The 12063-nt window shown below is 46.1% G+C and overlaps 1 protein-coding gene across 1 annotated transcript; it reads left to right on the top strand.

Annotated features, from left to right (window-relative positions):
- Nucleotides 1–5824: 5824 nt before the first annotated feature.
- LOC147607309 (pentatricopeptide repeat-containing protein At4g19191, mitochondrial-like) lies at nucleotides 5825–9579 on the top strand. The gene has a single exon (XM_086790403.1). The coding sequence runs from the start codon at nucleotides 6071–6073 to the stop codon at nucleotides 8852–8854; it is 2784 nt and encodes a 927-aa protein (XP_086646529.1). The 5' UTR covers nucleotides 5825–6070; the 3' UTR covers nucleotides 8855–9579.
- Nucleotides 9580–12063: the final 2484 nt, after the last annotated feature.

Here is a 12063-nt window from a genome sequence, read left to right as displayed (position 1 = left end):
CCGCTTCCTTGGCCAGCAGCTTCTTTTCGATGCCGCCTCACCTTCTTCTACGGCCGCCACCCTTTTCCTCGCTTGCGCCCACCTTCACTGCCTGCCGGCGCAGCCACTGCTACGCCTTCAGCGTTTAAAAAAAAACCGCCTTGAGCCTGACGGGCGGCCTGCCTACACTGCCTGCAGCAGCAGCAGCTGCCTTCACAAGTGCTGTGCCTCCCCACGCCAACAGCCGCCCTTCTCTTTCGGCCTCTCTACACAGTCTCCACGCCGGCTTCTCCACCTCTTCCACCTCCAAAGCCTTGGCTTTCAGCGTATATATATAAATATATATATATATATATATATATATTTTCTTTGCTGCGCCTCAACACTTCCCAGCTACCTCTCCACGCTCTTCTTACGCCCTCCCAACCGCAACACAAAAAACACAAATGTTAATGTGTTAGTTGATTAGTGACAAAAGGTATGCCAAAAAATACAAAAATAGAAAACACTTAATCCTAATTAATGGCAGGATTACTCAACCGCAATGGGGTTTTAATTTTTTTTTTGCTTTTAATCAAAAAACAGAAATCACACAAGGCGCCCTTGAGATCACACACTCAATGCCCTTGCAAACTCTACTCCAATCTACCCTAATCCACGATTTTGCAATCAATGGAGCACTTAGTAAGAAGTAATGGTTAACACCCTTCACTAACTTAGTTGTGCGTTCCCCGGCAGCGGCGCCATTGTTTGGGGCATCATAGCATAGCGGAGGCTACACTCCAACCCACACACTTTGTCAATCCGTGAATGCAAACCGGTTACCGCATAGAGGCTATCCCGAATGGGAGAAGATTAGTTAACCACACACTAATGACTTCTAGTCCTACTCAATCCTTCTTCAACACTCAAGCAATCAATCTAACATAATCAAAGCATCAAGATTAGGCTACACTTAAGCACAAAAATGCAACTTATGCAAAGAATCTAACATGCAAAGAGCTATCACACAAGCCTCAACTACACATCATTTCATGCACAAGCTTCATCACATGCACTCTACAAATCAGATTTTAGCATCAAAACATCATTAAGAAATCTAGATTAGCAAGTGTGTAGACCATAACCTCATCTCATTGAAAATGTAGAGAATAGAGAGTACAAGATTGAAGCAAGAATGGAGATAGAGAGCCTTGGGAGAGCACATGAGAAGGAGCTATGGAGCAAGCTCTCTCTATGAGCCTCTCAACCAAATGACCAAAGAGTCCTCTCTAGCTCTCAAATGGGCCACCTTTTATACAAAAACTCTAGAACTCCCAAAAGTTCCCATGTGGGATTATTGTCAAGCCCTCTCCCATATTCATCTACAACTTGGAACTCTTTTTAAGAGCCCTAAGTGTCTTTTTTGTTGCATCCTTGTATTGATCTTCATTCGTCATGCAACACAAGCACTCTCCCAACCTATCAGCAGTACCTCCCACCAGTGCCTGTCCCACAAACACCTCAAGTCTATCAAAACCCACCTCCAGTGGTCTATGCGACAGCCCCTCCAGTACCTCCGGCCGCTAACAACACATATGGGGCTCGGCCTAACCAAAGGTACTCCAATCGCCATCCTCCCAACAACCCCACCTGACCTCTTATATGCTACCATTGTGGGGGGAGCGGCCACATGCAAGCTCAACTATACCAAAGGGCTCGCCCCCATGCCTCCATTGCCCGGAGAGCCGAGACCACTACACCCGGGATTGGTTAACATGGTGGAAACCGTGGTGCCATCTCCCAAGGTTGTCCTAGAACCCCATTGGTTAACATGGTGGAAGTCGTGGTGCCATCTCCCAAGGTTGACACTCCAATAGTGGTTGTGGTGCCACCTCCCACCACTGGCACTCCAATAGTGGTGGCTGTCACCCGGTCCCAAGGAGCCCCAAAGACACCAACTCCTCTCCCTAATGGTGCAATCTACCCATCCATTGTGGACCAAGCTTATAAGGAGGCAGTGGAGGAATTCATTCAAACACCACCCATGGAGAAGGAAGCAGCACCTATCTTGGTCATCCCCCCAACCCCCACACCTCCAAAGGCGGATGAGGAGTCTACCCAACCCAAGGTTAGTAATTTAAGTTGGGAGGAAAAGTTGGCAGGAGTAAAGGTGGAAATCACCCTTCCTCGGTTATGTGGTTTGAGCCAGGAAATAGGAGAGCAACTGTTAGGCTTGGTCCACCATTGGATGGATCCGAAGGCAACTAGGGGTGAAGCCACATCTAGTAGTAGTGGGCGACGGCCCAAGAGGCAGCAAGTCACTGTCCTAGGAGTGGCCAATCACCGAAGCCCAAGGGTGACAATCTCCGTGGGAGGAACTCAAATTACATGAGCCATTGTGGATGGTGGTTCTGGTGTGAACATCATGCCCGAAGCTACTAGGAAAGTCTTGGATCTCCGTATTACTGAGCCAGCTCCCTTCGCCATCCAAGTCTGGCAGACCGAAGAGAAGTGATGCCCGTGGGATTAGTCAAGCAAGTTCCGTATGTGAAATTACTTTTGTGGTGTTAGACCTCCCACCAGCTCGAGGGGCCTACAATTTACTCATTGGAAGGCCTTGGTTGAGGGTAGCTCGTGATCCATGCTTGGGGTCGGGACAACATGCTTGTGTGGTTCCAAAATGGTGGTGAGCAGCTCTTTTTCAAAGCTGAGCAAATGCAGTGGCCCCAAGCCCCAATGGCTACCTTCGACCTCTCCTTTAACGCGGCTAAGCATCTTGTCCGCTACAAAGCCTAGAGAAGATCAAGGAGGGAGTGAGGAACACACAGAGTTGCTTGCATTGAGCTGTTGGTGGAACGGGGAGCTAATGTCCTCATGGTTGATGCATCCCATGGCAGGACTTACATGCACTACACTGCAAACAGTGGGCACCTCCACTGTCTTTAGATAATCTTGAACCAACCTCAAATTTGGGAGCACGCCCTTGCATTTTGCAGACCAAGGTGGGTCAACTGAAGGTGTAAAAGAGCTGCTAGCATGGGGTGCGGATAGGTTGACGAGAAACTCTCAAGGGCTCATAGCATGTGCAACTCTTCTTAACTCTTTTGATTGCAGAGCCGTTAGTACGGCCATCTCCTTTGGCAGTTTATGAGCAGTCTTGACCCTAAAGGAAAAATTCTGTTGGAGGTTGCCATGGCACATGCTAATGCTGCTTATCTTTGTATGCTTGGACTTCGTGCTAGAAGTTTTGCCCAGACGAAGTGGCCAGTGATTATTGTTGAGATTGTTTTTGTGCTTTTGTTGAGGTACCCTTTTGTCAGATGCTTTGTCCAGGGGATGACAGTGGTAATACAGTTAGAAATAGCTTGCTGGATGAAGTGCCCAGGAGCTCTCAGAAATAGCTTGCTGGATGAAGTGCCCACGAGCTCTCAGAAATAGTTTGCTGGATGAAGTGCCCAGAAGCTCCTTGTTCAATCATTTTTTTCTACAGCTCGCTGGATGATGTTGCCCAGGAGCCTAGTTGATTCATTTTTTATTTATTTTGTATCTCTCTAGAAGGTTTGCCTGGAAGGATCATTGTATGAGGTATGCCTAGTAGCCTGCTTGCCGGACGTTTTTCCCAGAGGCTCACCTATGTTTTTTTGGCATTCACCGGGACGGTGAATTAAGTAGTAGTGGGCGACCTGTGGATGGGAAGCCAGTTCCTCCACACTCCACCAACTACTCCGGCTGCTCTGAGCGCCGTCACCGTTGGTGTGCTCCAACCACTCCGATCGCCAGTGCCCTCCGACTTCTTCGAGCACTCTGACCGCCGGTGCCCTCCGAGCACTCAGTGCCCTCCGACCACTCCGACCGTCGGTGCCCTCTCGAGCACTCCAACCGCCGACGTGCTCCGACCACTCGGTGCCCTCCAACCACTCCGACCGCCGATGTGCTCCGACCACTCCAACCGCCGATGTGCTCCGACCACTCCAACCGCCGATGTGCTCCAACCACTCGGTGCCCTCTGACCACTCCGACCGCCGGTGCCCTCCCACCACTCCGGTGCCCTCCGACTGCCAGTGCTCTTCAACCTCTCTGACCGCTGATACCCTTCGATATCTCATACGTGCATGGCCAACTCTGATGGCACTCATGGAGGCAACACCCCTCTCCCTTTCCCAAGGTAGGGAGAGATCCTCTTCGAGATCCTGAGCACCATCTTCCTTTTCCCCTTGCCTTTCCCAAGGCAGGGAGAGATCCTCTTGAGCAGCACCCGAGGAGGAGGATACCCAAGGAGGAGTTAAGGGGAGCACTCTTGGAGCAGCAGGGGGACGGTCTAGAACACACTCTCACAGAGGAGGACACTCTCTCGTGAATCACCTTGAGGTCTAGCACATCCTTCTATCGGAGCGGAGTCTCCCTTGTATCATTCCTTTTTGGTATTTTGATTGGAGTGTTGCGCTCTGTGTGGTGTTTTTGTCTCTCTCTTTGTGGGAGCGAGGTGAGTGAGGTGTGTGTGGTGTGAGTGAGAGGCTTGTAGGGGTACTGCGGTGCTAGGTGGTGGTCGCGGAGAGCACGGTAGACAGTGTAAAGCATAGGTCTTGCATGTCTAGCCAGTGAGGTTGACTCATCCTTGGTGGGTATACTTCCCTGAGAGGATCCACGCTCCCTTCTTCCCCAACCATAGTGTTTGTGGCAGTTGTCTTCGAGTTCCCTAGCAAGGACCGGCGGAGTCATCCACAGGTGGTTCAAAAGTGTATACGGAACATGCATGTGCTAAAGACATCATTTCTCTGGATTGTTTACATGGTCAATGTGGTGGTCTTGGCACATGGTTTTATACACCACATTTGAACGAGAAATGTCACAGGATTGTATTAAGTGCATGATGAAAGCCTAGAAGGAAAGTAAATTGCACTAAAATTTTGGACTCTTAAGTACCCATATAGCATCAATCTTGGCATCTCGGCAATGGAGTTATTCAAATGCTTATCTTTTGCATGTTGTAATTTTGAAGTGTGATAAGTGAATCTATCTCAGTAATGAAGTTATTAAAATGCTTATCTTTTGCATATTGTGATCATGTTGTAGTTTTAAAGTGATATAAGTGAATCTATCTCCATTATGATAAGCACACTTTACATGCCTCAATTGCTCAAGTTGACATATCGAGCTCAAGTAGTGTGGATATAGATGTGTGGATATGAATGACACACCGCAATGATAGCTCCACACTTATGCCACTAGCATGGTTAGTGAGATTATGAATGTTATGTCGATAATGGTTTATAGGCTCTGTGACACTTTGGTTCACTAGAGTTATGGCATAATTATAGTGCCAGCTCATGTAGTGAGTTCACACTATGGACCAACCTTGTATGTTTTAGTAGGAGATTACTTTCCCTCATAGTATGTACTCTTATCTTTATGCTATGATAGTAGAGAAGAGAAGAGAATATAAGAAAATTTAGTCATCCATCTCTCTCATGTGCTTATCTACTCATGTGTGTGAATGTGACTGTTTGCTTATAAGAAGCTCAAGTTCACCCCTCGTTCACCCTCTCCCCCACTTTGGCTCAATAGAGTTATGGCATAATTATAGTGCGTGCTCATGTAGTTGAGTTCACACTATGGACCAACCTTGTATGTTTTAGTAGGAGATTACTTTTCCTTATAGTATGTACTCTTATCTTTATGTTATGATCATAGTAGAGAAGAGAATACAAAGGCTGAGTACATGAGTGCTGCTATGGCAAGAGCATGTACAAGAGGAAATGGGATTCACTACCAAAGTGCTCAAATTAAATTTCCATTTCTAAAATATTGTATTGACATTCCCCCCAAAAAAAAAAAGCTCAAATGTTTCTTTTAAAGGGTCCGTGGATCTGTTAGAGAATTGTATCAACTCTCCGTTTTGGCTTTCTGTCTCTTGTTCTTTTGATTGAATTTAAATTGAATTCCATACTTAAGTTAGAACCCTGCCTTAGAAGACACAGCACAGATCTTCGCTTTCTGCAAACCCTCGCGTCTTTTTGCTTGAAGTCCCAGCGACCCCTCGTGAGAAAAATGGTGGAGAGCCCATGGCCTGTCTATCTATGGGTGGACGGAAGCTTGTTCCCTTCAAAGCATGAAGGCAAGGCCTCTGATGGTCATCACCACAGGCATAAGCCTAGGCAGGGCTGCAGGAAAACGGAAGTCGGCTATTTGGCAGGAGAGGGAGCTAGGCCTCCGTCTATACAGCAATGCTGGGGGGAGCTTATCTCGTAAGCGCTTCATTGGGATCTTGTCATCCGCAGCATGGAAGGAGGCCCTCGATCAGTTGAACCCACCTGGTAAAGAGTCTGACCTTTCTTCCTATGCATCTGTTTTGAAATCTCTTGGCATTTCTAAGGCCTTGCAAGAGGGTAAATGCATCCATGACCTCGTCATTGCACGTGGGCTTGACCGAGACATGTTCATAGTGAGCCATCTCGTACAGATGTACGGCACATGTGGGGCTTTGGATGATGCATTTTCCCTGTTTGAAAATATGCAAAACCGGAATGTGTTCTCATGGAATTTTGTCATCCGTGCATGCGCTCGCCATGGCGAGAATGAGGTCGTCCTTATTCTCCTCAAACAAATGCAGCAGGAAGGAGTCATCCCTACTAAGGTCACGTTTGTTAGCGTTTTTGATGCATGTGCTGGCCATATTACTCTTGATGTCGGCCAGCAAATGCATGCTCTCATTGTGGACAGCCCATTTGAGGTTGATATTGTCGTGGGGACGGCCTTAGTGAACATGTATGGCAAGTTTGGCAGTGTGGAAGTGGCAAGCCATTGTTTTGACAAAATGTGGGAGCGGGATGTGATTGCATGGACTGTCTTAATCTCTGCCTTTTCACAGTATGCTCAGGGCAGGGAGGCTTTTCAATTATTTGACCAGATGTTACAGGAAGGAGCAATGCCAAATGAGGTCACTTTCATCAGCTTATGTGATGCATGTGCCAACCATGCAAGCCTATTGGAAGGTAAGAAGATGCATGCCCACATTTCCAATGGTGGATTAGAGGCAAATATGGTAGTGGAAAATGCTCTTATTGATATGTACGGGAAATGTGGCTGTCTGAAAAATGCAAAAACGATCTTTAAGAAGATGGGAGAACGGAACTTGGTTTCATGGACTGCTATGATTTCAGCTTATTCTCAGCATGGGCATTGCAAGGAAGCATTCCAACATTTTTCTCATATGCAGCAGCAAGGGATACTTCCAGATAATGTCACATTCACCACCATTCTTGCTGCCTGTGCCAGCTCAGCATTGCTAGCTGATTGCAAGCAAATGCATGCTATCATTTTGATTAGGGAATCTGAGATAGATGTTGTCATAGGAACCGCCCTCGTCAACACCTATGGCAAGTGTGGGGATGTAGTATCTGCAAAATCAACTTTTGATGAAATAGTTGATCGAAATGTTTTCTCTTGGAACACAATGATTGCAGCATTTACACAGAACGGACTCAGCAAAGAAGCTTACAGTCTCTTTGATCAGATGCAGGAGGAAGGGATATTGCCCAACAAGGTGACCTTTGTGAGCATTCTTGATGCTTGCGCCAGCAGTCAAGCAGCCCTGAGACGTGGTGTGCAGATGCATGCTTGCATTCTCCAGGGTGAGCTAGATGTGGAAAATGCACTCATCAACATGTATGGCAAGTGTGGCAGACTTGAAAGTGCACAATCTATATTTGATGATATGCTGGAGAGAGACTTGATCACATGGAATGCCATGATTACAGTGTATGTGCAGCATGGGCAGAGTAAGAAGGCTCTTGGGTACTTTGGCAGAATGTGGAAGGAAGAAATACAGCCAGATGAGGCCACCTTTGTTAGCATTCTTTCTGCATGTGTTGGTGAGGAGGCCTTAGCGAAAGGTCAGCAGATTCATGCCTTTATCCTTGATAGTGGATTTGAACGTAATGTTATGGTGGCGACAGCCCTTGTTAGTATGTATGGAAGATGTAACAGTGTAGAGGATGCTAGTATGGTGTTTGATGGAATGGGTAAGCGTAACGAGGTTTCATGGAATGCGATGATTGGAATATATGAGCAAGCTGGACAGGTGAAGGCTGCCCTCGAGCTCTTTGACCGAATGCAGCACGATAAAGTTTCGCCTGACTATGTGACCTTTTTGACCATTGTTTCTTCATGTATCACCCAATCAGCCCTGGTGGAAGGCAAGATAGTCCATGCCCATATTCTTGAGAGTGGGTGTTGTGCAGATGTTGTTTTGAACACTGCAATAATAAACATGTATGGCAAGTCTGGCAGCTTGGAGGATGCACAGAGGATGTTTGACAAGATGGAAGTGCGGAATCTTGTGTCGTGGAATACCATGATTGCAGTTTATGCACAGCATGGGCTGGCCATGGGAGCACTTGGTGTGTTTAGCCGAATGCAAGCAGAGGAGGTGACACCAAACAAGATCACCTTTGTCAATATTTTGGGGGCGTGTAGCCACTGTGGTTTTTTGGATGAGGCTCATCAACATTTCTATTCAATGATGGAAAACCATTCGACTTCTCTCGCAGTAGATCACTATGTGTGCCTAATTGACTTACTTGGTAGGGCAGGATGTTTAGATGAAGCAGAGGACATTATTAATGGCATGCCAGTCCAACCTTCGGCTGTGTCTTTTATGGCACTGCTTGGTGCATGTAGGTATAGAGATGACATAGAGCGGGGAGAACGTGCTGCAAAGCATGCGTCTGAATTGGAACCAGCGAATCGTGCTCCTCATTTGGTGCTGTCAAATATCTATGCTGCAGTTGGTAGGGTTGACGATGCAGTAGAGGTGATGAGCCTTTTTGAAGATGGCATGATGCAAACAGCCTGTATTAGTGATGAAGGGCAGCTGCATAATTTCTATGAATAATTCCAGCTGCTATTCAGAATTCGTGGGTTGAAGGTACTAAGGTGTCTACTCATCAGATGAAGAATGCCAGGTGAGAAGAAAAAGCTGCTAGTCAAGTCCCCATGCAAGGCAGTTTTTCTGCTACAGGTACTGACATGGCATGGTGGTCTGGCTTTTGAGATTTGGCAACTGGACGACGACTCCTTAAATTGGGGTGCTAGTTGCACATGATATTGACTGGGCCCACAATGGGTCATCAGTTCTGTTATCATACTTACAAAATTTGTACAAAATACAAGTGCAGGGAAGTCTTGCACAGAAATTTGATTGTTGCCATGTCGCATTCCTTTGCAGGGTTAAAGAGACATTAAAGAGAAATGCGCACCTGTTTCTTCATCAACAAATGCCATCCGCTCATGAATTTTATATGGATGGGGTCACAAAGAGTCAAACCCAGTACAAACTTCAAGATACAACCACTAGACCCATCATCTTCTGTAAGGTCTGCAAACACATTTTATCAAGTTAATTTGTCCGTATCTTTGTGAAAGGGCCCCTGGACACTCAAGAAAAGGGTGATGGTGGTGGACACGATGATATTTTGCGGAATCATCTCAAGTAGAAGAGCCCAGTACAGTTCTATCAGTCCTGCCTTCTCCACTAGGGCCAAAGCCAGCTTTAAGGCACCATGTTGATTGACCAAAGAAAAGTTCCATTAAATAGGCCATTGTGCCTGTTTTAGAAAATTCCATGCTGCTCGAGATTTATGTGTTGTAAAATCCAAACATTATAAACTAATTACAGAAGAACAGGAGAAAAGTGTTTCAATTGATGAAAAGTTGAAGGAAGAGCTGTTGTAATGAAGAAATAACAGATACACGAGAGGATATTTATGTGACTGTTGTCCTTGTCTTAATTATCAAATAAGATGTTATCTACTACTATATCAATTTTTCTCGAATACGAAGTGCAAATTTAAGTGGGAAAAGAACATGAAATGAAAGTGATTTGGCATCCAAGTAAAGCTCTACTTTTGATCTCCAAGTTGATGATACGGAGGCTTCCCTCTTGCTAAGGCTAGAAAATGGTGTTCCATAAACCATTGGCTTTGACTTGGCAGGTTTCCATCCTCTCTTGACCAATGGGACTTCTCAATTAGTTGTTGGATTTGGCTGATACGGAAAGACCAACATAGTTGTCACATGCATCCCGCACTTGGATGCCACATAAACATATCTGAAAAAGTAGGTGCAGGACCTAGAGTGGAAACTAGTCCCTTGTGAGTCCCAGTCAGCCAGGGTTCCACTCTAAGCTTCCAAAGTCAGGTGCACAAGTCCTGTACATGGTCTTGGTCAGGTGTGCAAGTCTTGCACATGAAGTAATGCCAGTCTGTACTCTAAGTCACCCTCTGGAACGATAACAGGTGTTCAGCTTGTTCTACGAAAAGCATGTAGGATTGCATACAGTGTAGGGTGGTACCCAGCACTTGGGCTAGCTAGGGCAGCCCATGGGCCATGACATTGGCCCATAAGAACCCCTAAGCATTGTGGCCAGCCCTTAAAAGGCATAGGCCTTGATGGCCAGCCTCTAGGAGGCCCATAAGAAGCCCATAGCATTGTGGCCAGTCCTTATAGGGCATAGGCCTTGATGGCCAGCGGGCCAGCCCCTAATGGGCATGGATTGGCTATCGGCCAGGCCTAAAAGGCCTGGGCAACTAGTCGGCCAGCCTACGTAGCCTTCCAAGCCATGGGCAGCAACCAGAGTAGGTGAAAAGGCGCCTATTAAAAGCTGATAAAACAGGTCGTGGAGCAACTCCGACAACAGTTATAAGCCACCGATCAGCATCTAGATTTAGTATAAAAGCATGGCTTAGCCAAGGCTTCATTCATCTCATAACTTACATAGTGGGCCAGGACAACCCTAATGCAAAGGTGAATTTAAAGGTCAAGAATCAAGTCATCTTCAAGCTCCAAGTTTACAACCAAGGAAGGCCAATAGAGGGTATTTGGGACCCAATCGGGTGTACCGTGTCTTTATTGTCCTCCCCTCTTTCTTGCAGTCTTACTTCTGCTACATTGTGCAATCGTCAGAAACCAAGGTGTTGAATATTCATTAGCTAAACTATAATCCTATTTGGAAGCTTCCACATGTTATAGTGATATTAGAGCTTTGCCTTTTGGTAAAGAGATTTAGCCAAGAAAAAAAGAAGATTTTTTTTAGCTTGTGTGGTTGGTTTTCAAGCACCAGTTGCACTCCTATTCCAATGTGACTCTTGTCCCTCAAAGGACGATTAGTTTCTAGCGTCCAGAAGCGAGCAGAAACGTCTCCCATACACATAGTGGATGGTATTGTTGTGGTTAGGGAAAATCTTGACCACTCCCATTGTGGCGAATTTGATGATGAGAAAGAACACCAGATCCCAGCTAAAACTATTTCTTCGACACCGACTTCCTCTAGAAGCCAGCTCATCAATGATGACACAAACACCATGTTCAAGGAATTTATGCACAACATAGCGCAACAAGGGGAATAGATGCAAGCATGTGCGACTTATATACAGGCCTTGGAGAAACGAATACCTCTTCAAGAAGCCTCGACATCCACCACCCCCCCTCTCCTTCACCCAGTCACCAAGATCCCTTCCCAATCCCCTTCCTAGATCTAGGCTTCGGCTAGCTACATTAAGGAGTTAACGCAACATTCCTGTGTGTTACATGAATTGCATGTATCGGAGGTAGAGCTTCGAACATAGGTGGTAGCCCACGTTGCTGCACTAGAGAACCAACGTCGACGTGTGGAGCACAAGCGATACCTTGCAGTTCTCGACAACGCAAGGATAGTACTCGACAACTTCTTCGACTCATCTTCACAAGAAGGTGAACTTCAATAAGTATAACGGTAAACTCGATCCCACAACTCTTTATTCTTGGATTCATCAATTTGAAGCCTACTTTGCCTGCTGGTAGGAAGTCAGAGAAGGTGGTGTTACTACATCAAAGGGGAAGCCATCTCATGGTGGACTCATTGGGCCCAAGTTAATTCCAATTATGAAGTTGTTGCCTATATCTGGGACCAATTTGTCACTAACCTCAAGAAGCCATTTTTACCACCCCATTATCTTAAGCAACTCGATCGGAGGATTGTGCCAGAAAGTGTTCCCTATCCTCCAATTTGTAAGTAAAGTCACTCACCTGGCTTTACAATTGTAGAAATCAGACGTAGACAAAAGA

This window comes from Cibotium barometz, chromosome 55 (genome assembly GCF_041138505.1).
Source record: "Cibotium barometz isolate CiBa-2024 chromosome 55, ASM4113850v1, whole genome shotgun sequence".
Lineage (NCBI taxonomy): Eukaryota > Viridiplantae > Streptophyta > Polypodiopsida > Cyatheales > Cibotiaceae > Cibotium > Cibotium barometz.
The sequence above is the reverse complement of the archived record's forward strand: the minus strand, read 5'-3'. Positions and strand labels throughout refer to the sequence as shown.

Bases quoted from the DNA above. Each gene is read 5' to 3' on its own strand.
- LOC147607309 (XM_086790403.1), top strand. From the start codon at position 6,071: ATGAAGGCAAGGCCTCTGATGGTCATCACCACAGGCATAAGCCTAGGC.